At 32.9% G+C, this 15,983-nt stretch overlaps 1 protein-coding gene across 2 annotated transcripts in view; it reads right to left on the bottom strand.

Moving 5' to 3' along the window:
- The window catches only part of TMEM135 (transmembrane protein 135), a 286,760-nt gene that overhangs the window by 257,991 nt on the left and 12,786 nt on the right, over window positions 1–15,983 (bottom strand). For both annotated transcript variants that reach the window (XM_074304681.1, XM_074304682.1), the window contains exons 2-3: window positions 8,238–8,365; window positions 4,127–4,219 (exon numbers count right to left, since the gene is read on the bottom strand). In XM_074304681.1, the coding sequence (XP_074160782.1) occupies window positions 4,127–4,219; window positions 8,238–8,365 (221 nt within the window). The remainder of the gene's footprint in view (window positions 1–4,126; window positions 4,220–8,237; window positions 8,366–15,983) is intronic.

Below are 15,983 nucleotides of genomic sequence, written 5' to 3'. Positions count from 1 at the left end.
AAGATACTGAGTAATGAAATTAATAAAAGATTAACAAAATATATAAGGGGAAAAGGCAAATAAGTACCAGATGCTAAACCGGGTAGAGTACACCAATTTCTTGGAAAAACAATTACCTATTGGAAAATACTAATGCTTCAAGGAACCAGGAAGCCTATCTGAATACACAACAGCAGATTTTCTAATAAAGTTCCAATAATAAGATAGTCTTAATTAGACTTGTAACATCATGATACCATTCTACCATTCAGGAGATTTGGGTCCTTCCAAATCCAACCTCAAGTACAAATTAAGAAGTATATAGGTCTGGAGAGTAATAAATACTAACTAAAATTGACTTAAGTAGCTTAACAGTCAAATATGCCAATAACTAAGTAATGTTAAATTCAAAATCACCTGACAAAATTCAGGTGTTGAACACAGCATTATTTTGGCAACATTACATTTAAGGGAATTCATGAGAAAAAGAATTTATAATATGCCAAAGTCTTATAAGATTGAGTTATCAAAGTTTATAGAACTAAGTGAATTTTTTTTAATAAAGAAATGGAAAAGTCAAATTTCCTATAAAGTTAAAACAGATGGAAAAAACAAAGAATTCAAACAAAATCAAAAATAATTTTGAGCAAAAGGCTGAAAATGCAGGGTAAAAAATAACTTTGGAAAAATGATTATTGACTTTTTTTGTATGTTAAAAAATAGGTTTTACAAGCAAAGAATTCAAATTTAAGAAAAGAAATAGCAACAGAAAATACATTTTTCTGTCCCCAAAACTACAATTTAAAGTAAAAACACAGCACTGAGTAACAATCTATTTTTTAAACTCAGTTTGATTCACCTTAAGAATGTCCACATTGGTTTCCTGTATATTCAAATTTTAAATACATTTCTTTTCATTCCTCATAAAACTAATTCAAATACTTATTATTTATTATTTCTTTCAATATAAAACATTTCAATTGCTAAATCAAGAAGATTTAGGTAATTCATTAGAATAATGTCAAATATACTAAAATGTTTTAAAATAGACCAAGTAAATTTCTTCTCATCTGGAATAGTTAAAAGAAGTATCCAGTTCCTAAGTCCAAATGCCAACAATGTACACTGACTTCTTAGCAAATAATTAACATATTTTAGTTTTCCAAACTGTGAAAATTTTTTTCTATTGGGGCATACTCACAATAATATTATTACTCTGGATACAAATTGCAGTAATGTCTTAGAAGGAAACCATTTCTGTATGTTACTAACCAAAATTCAATGTAAGAGTATCCTGATACCAATAATAGGAACTTGTCTCTAGCTAGGCACTTATTAACAACAAACACTTATTGATTTTTATGTGTTACACATTATGCAACTAGCTAGAAACACAAAAATAGTTCCTGAACTCAAGGACTTCATAATACAATTGAAGAGACAAACATAAAAATCACTAAGATGATACAAAATATAAAATGGATGGAAAGTAATTTCAAAGGGGAAGGTACTAGCATCTAGTGAGATTGAAAAGTGTCCCTGACAAAAGCTAAGAACTGAGCTACATCTTGAAGGAAGCCAAGAAAGGTAAGAGGTAACAGTTTGGGGAATAGAACATTACAGGCATACAATTACTGTAAAGGACCAAAAAGAGAAGACAAAGTGCCCTCAGACCAGAAAGTTGACAAAAGAGGAAAATAACAAATATTAGAGCAGTTCTGGAGGATGGAGGCACTCTAAAGCATTATTAGTAAAAACCACGAACTATGCAGTCATTCGTACATCAATTTGGAAACATGTGCAAAAAAATTACTGTGCACACCCTTTCATCCAGTTACTACTACTAAGCCTGTGTCCTGCATGTCTCTAAAGGCCCTGTCCTGAATCCTCTTTTTTTCCTATATAGTGACACCTTGGTACTTGTCATTAATTGGTTCCAGAAGGCACATCGAATGAGTGATGAAAAGATCAATACAAAATGAATTTTCCCCCTAAGGAATACATCTCCAGTCTGCAGTCTAACCAACCCTCCCTACCCAATTTCCCAAAGAGGCAAATAGGACTTCCAGATGTGGAGAAACAAGCCAAGCCAGCCAGGCTTCTCTTTTCTTGACCCAACTCACTTTCTGAGAGGAACCACAACCTTTTATACTCTTTCCCCACCACCATAACATACCAAGCTTGGAGGCAGAGGGACCTGGATATAGCTGCCAAGAGGCCTGGGTCCTCAGCTGTAGTCACACAGCCTCGTCTGGGCTCCTGCTATTGCTCTTCCTCCACCACCACCACCACCACCACCACCACCACCACTGCTTCTAATTCTACTTCTGCTCCTGTTCCTCCTCCTGAGCACAACCATCCATACCCCTTACCCCTTCCGGTTCTGCTGTTTTGGAAACCAGGAAACTATATGCTGAGGCTACATCATCCTACAGGAAGTGCCACCCAGAGACCTGCCCACTGAGGCACACGACTTTAGCATCATGGGCTCCAATCTGGGGAGGAGCAGCCCACAGCCAAGGACCACAGCAGCCAAAGCAGAGGTTACACAATATTCTTGGCCAACTTCACTTGTCTACTGCTCAACCAAGAAAACAACCAAGTGCAATGAGGGCTAAGCAAGTATCAAGTGCAGAAGCATTTTTTTTTTCATAGATATGCCCTGGATACCAAATTCAGCAAGTTTCAAAGCAGACAAATGCTGAGATACTACTGAACTATCAAGTTTAGTGACACCATCAGTTCCCATAGATTCAATTATCTCTTTACAGAAGACTCTCACATCTTTTTATCCAGACGTTCATTTTCCTATCTCTTAATCTTTCTTGGGCAGTAACAAACTAGATGTTGCAAAGACATCTTAAACTCAACATGACCAAAATCAAACTTTTATCTTTCCCTTCAAAATTCCTAACTTCCCTATTACTATCAAGAGTATCATCAACCTCCCAAGCATCCAAGAGACATCTTTATCTAAAAAGTAAAGTTCTTTCAGAATTTAAAAAAACACAATTTGGATATTAAGGGTAGTTTATAATAAACATGAGTTCAGTCATTTTTAAGCTAAGGTCTTATTACCTGAAAAAAACGCCTTAAAAGAATGTTTATAGTTATTTTAGTAATACACAATGCTATCTTCACTATCTTAAACTAAGGCTTTTCCATAAACCAGTTCTGAATAAAAACTCAATACTAAGCACTAATTTTTTACTTATTTTTGATTTTAATGATTTTTTTCTTTAATTTTTTTAAGTAAGAAAAAATACCCAGAGGTGAAATGTGCATCCTTACATAAGAATCTAATTCATTTTTCTCATTACTCATTATTTTTGCATAGAAATTCGAAATCACAGATTTAATTGCTGTCTCCTTTCTTGAATGTTGTCTCATATAAATTAGCAGTTATTTCTGTTGTTACTTTTTCTTTCTATACTATAGTTACTCTTTAGAGCAGCTAGAATGCCATAAGTTTTAAATTTTCAAAATTTCCAAACTTTTAAAAAATATTTTCTTAAAATATCATCAAGCAAAAGGTTGTCTCTCTGAAAGAGATCTCAGAGGACATTTAATTCAAACCCCTCTATTTACAGCTGAGGAAACTGGGTCCAGAAAGGTTAAGTGATCTGGCCAAGATCACCTAGAAAGAGTAAGATGGGGGTGTGAATCCTGGCCTTCTGGTTCAATAGCCAGCAGCAACTATGCCAAACTGTACACTCATGTCATTTGCAGCTATACTCAAAACTTTTGAAAATTCCCACACAATCATTCAATAATAACACAATACTTTACAATCAAGGAAATAAATCACATAAAATCAAATTATTTCCAAATTAATTAATTCATCCTAAAGAAATAGTAAGATAAAAATTCAGATGTGCCAAGTTGCTAATTTTTCAGGAAGCAGAGAAATCAACAGCTATTAACATTCTACAATTTTGCATAAAAGAAAAAAGTTGAAATTTCAAATAAATTTAATGTTCAATAAAAACATTTCTAAAAGACAAAAACTTTTTTTTTTCAACAAAAGAAACTCATTAAAATCACAGCAAATAATAAACAAAAACTACTGTTGGAAGAATCAATTTAAAAGGTAGCTGCTACAAAGAAAATTAGATTAAAATTTTATTAGGTAAAATATAAAATATACCTGCTTTTTCTTTCAATAAGAATGGCCACATAAGAAGCTGGTAAAGCAGCACCAAAGCCAGGGCTCCAGGAGTAGAATTTTCCAAGTATCTTCCTGAAATTCAAATTGAAACTTCAAATAAAGCAATACCAAATATGATCTTTACAAAGTACTAATAATACATATTTAATGCAGAGTTTTGACTTCCACTGATAAAACTTGTTTAAAACTTAAAAATATCATGAAAGCAAATATTTCTTTATATTTAATTTCTTTCAAGCATAATTTTCAGCCTAAAAAGGGAAATAAGCACGTATATGCACTCCTGTCTGATAGAATAATGAAGACAACCTAATACAATTCAATTCAACATTGAGCACGAACATTCTTGACATTGAAAATATACAAATGAAACTTGATTCAAAGTTTAGCTCAGTTAAAGCCTTCCCCTAGAAATTGCTTTGCATGTATTTTTTATTTAAATTTCTATGTTTTTTCTACAATAAAGATTAAGTTCTTTAAGAACCAGTGCTTTTATAATGATAAATGTTGGAAGGGATGTGAGAAAACTAGGACACAAATGCATTGTTGGTAGAGTTCTGAAATGATCCAATCATTCTGGAGAGCAATTTGAAATTATGCCTAAAGGGCTATCAAAGTGCATTCCCTTTCATCCAAGTCTCATTATTGGGTCTATATGCCAAAGACATCATAAAAAAGGAAAAAGGACCCCATATATACAAAAATGTTTGTAGCAGCACTTTTTGTAGTAGTAAAAAAGTGAGTGGATGCCCATCAGTTGGGGAATGTCTGTGTAAGTTATGATATATGAATGTAAAAGAATATTATTATTCTAAAATAAATGATGAGCAGGCTGATTTAAGAAAAACCTGGAAATATTTGCATGAGCTGATGCTAAGTGAATAGAACCAAGAGGAAAATGTACATAGTAACAAGATTATGTGATGCTTAATAGTGATGGACTTGACTCTTCTCAACAATGGGGTGTTTCGGGGCAGCTAGGTGGCGCAGTGGATAGAGCACCAGCCTTGAATTCAGGAGGACCCGAGTTCAAATCTAGTCTCAGATACTTAACACTTCCTAACTGTGTGACCCTGGGCAAGTCACTTAACCCCAGCCTCAGGAAAAAAAAAAAAAAAAAAAAAAAAAAAAAAAACAATGGGGTGTTTCAAAGCAATTCTAATACATTTGGGATGGAAAATGCCATCTGGATTTAGAGAAAACTATGTGAGACAATGTAGATCAAAGCATAGTATTTTCATCTTTTTGTTTCTTTTTTTTTCTTTCCTTCTTTTAATTTTTCTTCCCCTTTTGGTCTGATTTTTCTTACACAACATGGCAAATACAGAAATATGTTTAAAATGATTGCATGCACATATTTAATCTTATCAGATTGCTTGCTCTCTTGGGGAGGGAGGAATAAGAAAGGGAGTGAGAAAATTTTGGAGCACAAACTCTTACAAAAATGAATATTGAAAACTATCTTTTTACATGCATTTGGAAAAATAAAATGCCATTGAGAAAAAGAAGAAAAAAAAAAAAGAGCCAGTGCTTTTTTCTTTTTTGTTGTTGATGCTGTGTGCTAAACACCTAAAAGTGCCTAGCACAAAGTAGGTGCTTAATTAAGATTTATTTTAATGCTGGTTCATGAATAAATGAATGAAACTGATACAGTCCCATCCTGAAAAAATTTACAATCTAAAAGAAGTATATATTGCATAAAAAACTAGAATAATACAAAGATGATTATGATATGGGTAATCCCACTAAAAAAAAAATTTGAAGAAAAGTCAATCACTTTCAGCTTGGAGACAGAAAAAACTTTGCAGAGAAGATAACATCTAAATTAATAGAAGAAGGAAGAAAAGAATTCTAAGTGGTGGAAATTTGGAAAGAGTATATTCCAAGCATGGAAAACAGGCAATAAGAATGCAGAGAATCAGGAGAAAGCAAGACAAACTCAAAAAAAAAAAAGTTTAATTACTATAGCTACAGTGTAGAAGATATGAAAAAAACAAACCAATTTGTGAAAGCAAGAAACCATGTTAAGTAATTGTGTATTAAAAAAAAAAAAAAAAAAAAAAAAGCAATTAAGACACCCAAAAGTTCATAGGAGGCAAGTATTTGGAAATGCTATGATTGATAAAAGCTAGGAAAAATAATTTGTGTTTTATTGCATCAACCAATCACTTGACATGCATTTATTAATTCAGTAATGACATAATTTTTATCTGCTATGTATCATACACTGTGTTAAGCACGAGAGATACCAAAAGCAAAAAGCCTCAGTCCAAGAAGTTTATATTTTATCAAGGCAAATAGTATGAATACAGTAAATACAAAATCCCTAGCAGGAAATCTGGAGGAGGAGGAAAAAGCAAAGATGAGAAAGGCTTCATCCAGAAGTAGCACTTAAGCCACTTGAGCTTCAAAGGAAATCAAGGGTGTCAAGGAGTGGAGATGAAAAGGAACTGTCCTACAAGCCTAACCAACAAGCCATTTAAAGGCCCAGAGAAGAGATGAAATACCATATATCCCTAATGTGAAGGTTAGAAGGCTATAAGAATATTCTTTCCAGGAAACTATAAGCATGAATACAGGGAAATTTTCACCAAAAAAAAATTATAAGGAAAATTTGTATGATTAAATGTCAAATACCACCTTGGAAGGAAAAATCACTACATCCAAGGCATCAAGAGTTCAAATGAATTAATTCCCAAAAAATAGAACTCCTGAACAAAAAGCATGAGGAAAGTTTGTTGAGAAAAAAAAAAGTAAATGAATTATGTTCTAATTTTAATAACTTTTTCATCTTAATCTTTTTTTTCTGAAAGACAGAAAATTCAAGCTAGGATACTTCCTCTATCATAAAAACCAAAAGAGAGTTAACAACTCACTTTGGGATAACTATAAATTTTAAAAGAAGAGCCAAACTTAATGAATCAGCTATAGAAATAAAATGTGATGTAATATTAATTATAAATACTCTATAGTCTCATGACACATCAAAAGGATTCATATGATAATTTAAAACACAATAGGAAGTCATTATTAGTATGTTTAAAATCTATTATTTAACACTAAAGAAGAAATTTACAGTACCCTAATAATATATAGCGCCTTTTTGTTAGTAACTAGAATAGATCCTTATGCAATTCCTAGCTAAACCAGGGTTGATTTTAGCAATTAAATAAGAAATAGACTAACACAAATTATTCTTTGGCCAATCTTAAAATTCCCAAAGTTCAATTATCTAGCAAATTTTAAAAGGTCTTTTGGGAACTCAATTTTCAATTACAAACAGAATATACATGAAAAAAAAATAAAAGTATTAATATGGACATAAAACAAAGGCCAAAAGTTTGGATATAATATCTGTTATCACTTTACTCTAGGGCTTAAGTATAACATTTGACCAGTGCTCCATATTCAACATGTATAAATATAGGAGCTAAATTACTGTGCTAACCCAACAGGGAATTTCAATAATTTGCAACAAATATTTTAAGACTGCTAAGAGTTAGGAATGCAGAAAGGAAGAAGCTGTATCTTTTTGTCATTTAAAAGAAAATGATTCTTGAGTAAATGACTAAATGAGCAAGATGCTGTGCCACAAGGCTCACAGATGAATATTAATTGCACTTCTACTATTTTAAACATGCCAAATAGGATCTACCTGACCTAAGCAAAATTAATTAAGTCCAAAATCCCCATCTCTGTGTTATGACCAAGAGCTTGAAATCAATTCAATTGCTTCACTACATACTCTAATTGTTTTATTTACTCATCTGTAAAAAAGGACAGTTAAAAATGCCTGATCAAGTTTTTGGCGAATAAATACATGAATGATGCACCAGAGCATGTCATTACTACTGGAAAGTGATTCCTGCTGGCAGCTATCTAATCTCATAATTATTATCTAAATTCACATTGTACCTTCATTCAAAGTTCACAGCACTTGGTTTAAGATTTCTAAGAGATAAGTGAACAACATTTTACTGATAAAAACTAGTTCAAAAATGACTTACACAATATCACATGAACATTTCTGCTTCATTCCAGTTTTAACAGTCATTTGCATAAACCTGTAATAGTGAATCCGAATACCAACCTTAATATGCAAAAGAAAGCCATATATAAGGCTCCATTAGCAGTCAGAAATGAAGCGGATTGTATGATCTCAGGTAGTAGTTTGTGTAAATAATACTCTAGTTTTCGTTTTCGGAGAATCGCTGCAATCTGCAGAGAGAAAGATTATTAATATAGTATATATTTTCCTCATTTTAATTAGCTTAAATGGGAATTACTAACAATGTAAATCATTATGTTTAAAAGAGAAAGAAAAAGAGAAAAGTACATTCAAATTTTAGAGAGGACTTCAAAATAACACGGTTTTTTAGTCTTATACGGAAAAATAATTAGTTTTAAGATGCTGTAATTCTAAGAACATATTAAATGATATAAAAGAATTTCCCTTAAAAGTTGAAATAAAACACCTTTATTTCACTAAAGTTTGAATCAGTCTAAATAATAAATGAAGAATCCTAAATAAAATTATTCAAAAATTTATAAGACCAGAAGCTATAGTTCAAAATAAAACTTTAAAATCTTTGATATTTTGTATGACAGGTTTTGTCTATAAAAAAAATTCTCTTGGGGAAAAGCTATTAAAGGAAGGAAAAGAAGAAATGGAAAAGAGAATCAAAACAAATGTAGGAATAGTGGTTAAGTAAAGAACTGTCTTAAGAAGAATATCAAGATATATCTCTAAAATATTTTGGAAATGGGGCAGATAGGTGGCAAAATGAATAGAGCACTTGGCCTGGACTCAAAAAGACCTCAGTTTAAATCTAGCTTCAGATACTTACTAGCTGGGTCTCCCTGAGCAAGTCATTTAACTACATTTGCCTCAGTTTACTCATCTATAAAATAAGCTAGAGAAGGAAATGACAAATCACTATCTTTGCCAAGAAAACCCCAAATGGGATTATGAAGAGTTAGACCTGACTCAACAATTACATTTTATCTTCACAAGAATCTTAGAAAATGAGTGTTATTATTCTCCCTATTTTACAGATGAAAAAAAAAAAAAAAAAAAAGGCATGTAGTGGTTAAGTTACTTGCCTGGGGTCACACAAATATGCCTGATGCTGAATTTGAACTCAGATCTTTCTGACTCCAGGTTCAGCATTCCAACCACAATATCACTAGCTATTAATTTTAAAGAGAATGCTTTCATTCGAATTAGTAGCTAAGCATAGGAAAAGGTTGAAAACTAAGGAGACTAGAAGAAAAGAGATATATCTATTCACTGAAAACTATAGCAGGGAAAAAGAAATAATGTATCCATATGGGTTCATGCTGTGCTCATTATTACCCACTTAAAAGAAAAGTGAAAGGTATGGGATGGTTTATTCCTGGTCATTACCTCAAGAACCCATCTTCATGGTAACTGAAAGAAAGGACAGCAATATACTGGGAAAGAAGGAGGAAGAGAGAAAAATCAAAGAACTGTAACAGCACAGCAATTGCCCATTGTGTTAAGTTGGGTCATAACTTTCCTGAAGGTCCTATAACAAATCTTTCCTAGTTGTGAAAGAGGATGAAGAGTAATTACAAGCCTCTAAATTTTGGCTATGGATGGGAGATAGAGAGATGCAAATCTCTCTTTCTACTCTGGCTGCCTGATTCACCCCTTGTGGCCCATTCCATGGAGGCTTCAAGTTTACATACATACACATACACATACACACACACACACACACACACACACACACACACACACACAGATTAGATTCCCCCAAAATAAAGCACATCTGCTTTACAAAACTAAAAACTGAAAAGTTTAATACCAATAGGCTAATTATGTAGTGATAAGTTATTTGATCATGTCAACAGATAAACAAAGAAAAATTAAAATGGCCCTCAATGCTATTAGTCCATTCTGCAGTAAAGTTAGCAGAATGGTAGAAAAGGGCCAAGAGTATCAACTATTATCAACCAGTACACAGTTTCTAGACTACAAATTTTAACTTGACTATTGGTACTCTAAATATGAGATCTTTATCCAAAAATGAATGTGAAGAGGATCTTATCAATTGTGACATTTTCACTATCAACAAAATGTGAAAAAAAAAAGTTGCAACTACTGAGTGAAAGGGTGATTCATAAGTTTTCTTTGAAGAGGCAAATAAGAACTGAAAATTGTATTTAGCATGGGTCTGAAGGCAAATATATAATTTTATGCAATAAATAGTCTTTATTAGGGGATAGTGGATAAATGGGAAGGGATAAGGTTGAATCTCCCTGTTACTCAAGCCATAAATAGTATGACCATACCCCACTGCTGACTGGCATAAAAGCCATTTCCAGTTCAGTGTGGTTCACCCCTCATTAGAAAGATTGGTTTTTCCACCTGGTTCCAAGGGTTCATTAGACTGATTATCAAATTTAGTGTGGACATCTGACCATCTTTAGCCCTGCTGCAACTCAGAAGTTTCAAACATATAAGATACATCAGCCTCCAATTCCCCAATAGTAAGGAAGACAAGTAAGGAAGTATAGACTATCATGCCTAGTTGACATTTTTCAGTCATCTTCTATTGAATGCTGTATTCTTAAGTATGTACAAAAAGATCGCTATGAAAATTAATGCAGCTTATGTTGCAGAGGATGAAGAGCTAAATAAATTCTACAAAGAACTTGATAAGATCCTCAAAATTAAAGCATGATATGTTTTTATATCTCTGTGACTTCGATACTAAAGTGGGTATAAATGAGGCTGGTGAAAAATATATTAGAAAAGAGGGAACCATTATAAAGATTAAGAGAGATTAAACTCATGTAGATAGACTACAGAAAAACTTCACACCTATATGCCATGCATGCTATCCTTGAGAATATGAATAGAAGACAATGGAAACAGTCTTCTAAATTTTTTTTTATTGAGTAATATATTGAGTAATTTATTAAATAATATGCAGGTAACTAATTGCAGGTAAGAATAAACTCAACATCTGATACAGTCATCAGAAAAGAAAATGATGAACAGGCTGATTTTAGAAAAGCCTTTCCAGACTTGCATGAATTCATGTTGAATGAACTGAAGAGCCAGGAGAACATTATATAAAATAACAGCAACATTGTGGAATGATCAATTATGACAAACTTAGTTCCTCAGCAATATAGTAATCCAAGATAATTTCAATAAATTTTGGATGTGAAATTACAGCCTTGTTTCACTCCATTGGTGACCAGAAAAGCTCAAAAGCATTGTCCATTGTCCAGGAGTCAGGCAAGCATGGCATCATGAAACTGAAATACTATACTGATGAACTTCTCTGGGCAACCAAATTTTTACATAATTTTCCATACATAATTTTCAACAAGGCCTTGGTCAAATCTACAAATGTTACATACAGAACTGTTCTGAGTTATCAGACAGTAAACACCTTATCAACTGTTCCTCAACCCCTTCTGAAGCCACAATGGCTCTCAGGTAGATGATCTATTTCTAGATGTAGGATTAAGCTATTAATAAGGGCTCTGGCAAGGATCTTGCCAGCAATAAATAATTAAGAGAAAAACCCCTTTATGATTGTCACAAACAGGAACTGTTGGAAACTCATAATGAGTCACTGGTAGCCTTAAGCAGTGGCAGTGGCCATGGAAGCAAGAGATAGCTAAAATCAGGGCTGCTCAAGGGACCAAAGGCTCCAAGGATTACCATATTTTCTGATAGACCATAAAGGGATGTGGAAAGTAAGGACTCTGAACTTCAAAGTCATATGAAGATTCAAAATTCCACATGATCCAGGGACAAAGGAAAAAAAAAAAAAAAAAAACCAGGACGGACAGCCTATCCAAAACCACAGACACAGAAAGAGTGGCCCTTGCACAAAAATCCTAATTCAGGAACTAAAGTTAGAAAAAATGAGAAACCAAAGAAGACAATAATAGACATAAAAATTGTTGTAAATTTAATAATCCACAAAATAGTAAGAATAACTATATAACAACTGTAAGCAGAGAAACAAAGGATAAAATTTATTTTCTACAAAGATATGAATATCTTTTTTTCATTATTATAGATTTTTATTGACAAAACATGGGTAATTTTTCAACATTGACCTTTGAAAAAACTTCTGTTCCAAATTTCCCCTCCTTCCCCACACCCCTTCCCCTGATAGCAGGTAGTACAATACATATTAAATATGTTAAAGTATATCTTAAATACGATATGTGAATACATATTTATACAGTTATCTTGCTGCACAAGAAAAATCGGATTTAGAAAGAAGGTAAAAATAACCTGAGAAGAAAAACAAAAATGCAAGCAAACAATAACAGAAAGAGTGGAAATGCTATGTTGTGATCCACACTTATTTCCCAGTGTTCTTTTGCTGGGTGTAGCTGGTTCTGTTCATTACTGATCATTTGGATCCTCTTATTGTTGAAGATAGCCACTTCCATCAGAATTGATCCTCATACAGTATTGTTGTTGAAGTGTACAGTGATCTCCTGGTTCTGCTTATTTCACTCAGCATCAGTTGATTTAAGTCTCTCCAAGCCTCTCTGTATTCCTCCTGCTGGTCATTTCTTACAGAACAATAATATTCCATAACCTTCATATACCATAATTTACCCAACCATTCTCCAATTGATGGACATCCATTCATCTTCCAGTTTCTGGCCACTACAAAAAGGGCTGCCACGAACATTTTTACACATACAGGTCCCTTTCCCTTCTTTAATAAAAGATAAGAATATCTTAAAGAAAAGAAACAAGAAATAACAAATTAAATAAAATCTATGGAAAAACAATTATAAAAAGAATAGTTTATTAGAGGAAAATAACTCTTCCCCAAGCAAAGGACTCCCTGAAACTAGAATAGATCACATATAAATCAATAACTCCATAAAACAACAAGAAATATTAGATTAGAAAAGACTTAAAAAATAGAAGAAAACATAAGATATCTGACTTCAAAAACAATGACAATAAACAAGTCAAGGAAGAATAATTTAAGAAAAACTGGACTCCAAGAAAAACATGATTTTTCATAAAGCATATGTAGGTATTGTATAGATTTTGATTTTTAATCATTAACGAAAACTCAAATAAGAAGCAGAAAATAAAGTTAAAACAGAGAGAATATACTGATCGCTTCTCTTGACAGGAATTCCAAAAGAAAAACTTCCAGGAACAAAAACCCAGAGTTCCCATGTCAAAGTAAAATACTGCAGTTCAAGCCACAGGAAATCCAAAGGGTTGCTGGAAACCCATAATGGGTCACTGGAAAGCCCTAATCATCGGCACTAACCAGTGCAGCAACAGATAGCTAACAGGACTGCTCAAGTGACCAAATACTAGGTTACCATTTCATTCCAATAGATCATAAAGGGATCTGGAAAGTTAGCATTCTGAACCTCAAAGATATAAGGAGACTCAAAAATCCAGGTGATTCAGGATTAAAAAATTAAAACAAAAGCCAGAGCAGATACCCCATCCAAAAGCACAGACACAGAAAGAGAGTAACTCTGGTAAAAAAAAAAAAAAAACTCATTTCTCTAAATATGGAAAAATGAGTAAGCCAAAGAAGACAACAATTAAGCAATCAAATGTCCTGTAACTGTTCTCATAATATGGTCCTTCTTATTACTTCAGGTTTCTTTTTCTATCAGGCTTTCTCTTATTACCAGGCTTCATGCCTAGTCTCTCATGCCTAGAATGTTCTCCACTTCTTATTTCTGCCTCTTGGTTTCTCTAGCTTCCTCAAATCCCACCTTCTATACGACGTTTTCCTGATGGCCTGCAATGATTAGTGCATTTCTTTCTGAGATTACATTCAATTTCCTCTGTATGTTATCTTGTATATACCTAGTTATTTACAGGTAGTCTCCTCCATTACAAAGTGAGCTCAGGGAAGGAAGGGACAGTTTTTGCATTTCTTTGTATTCTTAGAGCAGAGCAGAGTGCCTGGCACAAAATAAGTATTTAATATATGCTTACTGAACACAATCTAAAAGTTAAATAAAGGAGTTTATATTTTATCCTAGGAACAACAGGAAGCTACCAAAGTTAGTGAAGCAGGAAACTGACAATGATCAAACATGATCTTAAGAAAATCACTTTGACCAGGTTATGGAGGATGAATTAGAATGGGGAAAAATTTGAAGCAAAGATGCCAATTAGAAAGCCAATTTAGAAGAACAATTCCAATAGTCCATGTGAGAAGTGGTGTTTCAATAGTCTAAGTGAGAAGTGGTGAGAGTTTGTTCTAAAGTAAAGTGTTGATTATGTAAATAATAAACAGGAAACTTTAGTAAGAGATGAGGTGGGAGAAGTGACAAGATTTGACAACTGACTGAATACCCTATTGGCTATATAAACTAAGGAATCAAGGATAACAAAAGTTACAAACCTAAAGAACTGGAAGGATAGTGGCAAGTAACAAAAACAGAAATTCACAGGATAACAGATCTAAGGCTAAAAAAAAAAAACTCCAGGGCCATCTAATTCAATGCCTTTGTTTTACAAATGAGGAAATTCAGGCCTAAGAAATTAAGCTACTAGTTCAAGGTCACACAAGTAATAAGCATCAGAGCTTATTAAGAAACTATTAGCATAATTGATCACAATATACTTGCTTATGTCAACAAATGCAGAAAAAACCTTAACAAAAGGCAAAATACACATAAGAAAATGGAATGGAAGTAGCCTCATTATTTTGTTAAAAACATTTATATTGAAACCAAGAGTTTGTATTACTTATAATGAAGACATTTTAGAGTTTTTTCCTCAAAAAGATCAAAGTATGAGTGCACGATGCCTCAACTATAATTTGATACACTACCAAAAATGATATCAGTAAGACAAAAAATAAAAAATAAAATAAGGGGAAACTATTGGCAAAAGAAAATCATACCTAAAGAAAGAGTTTACTTTTAAAATCAATGAAAAATATAATCAAGACAATTTAGAAAGTATCAGCAAAATAAAAGAATAAGCTACATAATCCCTTGTTGAGTAAATTATAGAAAAGATTCTCATTCAGGTATAGATTGGAATAAATGGCTTCTGTATCCCTTATCAAATGGATTTCTAAGGATTCACAAAAATCAAATATTCCTATTTAAGAATAATAAAGATTCAGAAGTAAAAGATAGAGAAATTCAACCTAAAACTTAAAACCTCAATTATTCTCAACTCTTCAATTCCCCTGCATTCCATATTCAATCAATTATCAACTCTAGTAAACTCTCCTTTCCAATCAATCACATCTAGAACTCCTCTCTACACAAACAGCCACCACTCTTATGTCTCAAATGGACTATTTTAACAGCCTCCTACTTAGTTTCCTTGCCTAAAGTTTTTATCTCCCCCCCCCCAAAAAAAGGATTAATTAGAAAAAAAATTTATAAGGAAATAGATCTTAGAATATGAAAAAACAGAACAGAAACCACAAAAATTCGCGCTGGAAGTTACCTAACATTCTCATTTGATCCTCACAACAACCTTGTGAGGTGGGTGCCATTACCAATCCTGTTTTATAAATAAGGACAGCAGGCCCAGACAAGTTAAGAGATTTGGCCAGAATCACAAAGCTATTAAATCTCTGAAGTTGGATGTGAAGCTTGACTTCAAGTGCTCTTAACTTCAAGTCCAATATTTTATCTACTATATTACGCTGTCTTTCTAGTCAATCACAAACATGAAGAAAAGTTCTTTTTGTTTTTGCATTAATGGGTCTTCATTTTGATATTCCCTTCAGAAAATGACACAATTTTCCTAATCCTATATTGAGTTAGAATTACAGAATCTCAGAGAGATAAATCTTGAAGGCCACTTTCAAGC

Source organism: Sminthopsis crassicaudata, chromosome 3, assembly GCF_048593235.1.
Source record: "Sminthopsis crassicaudata isolate SCR6 chromosome 3, ASM4859323v1, whole genome shotgun sequence".
Lineage (NCBI taxonomy): Eukaryota > Metazoa > Chordata > Mammalia > Dasyuromorphia > Dasyuridae > Sminthopsis > Sminthopsis crassicaudata.
This window is presented reverse-complemented; position numbering and strand designations above follow the sequence as displayed.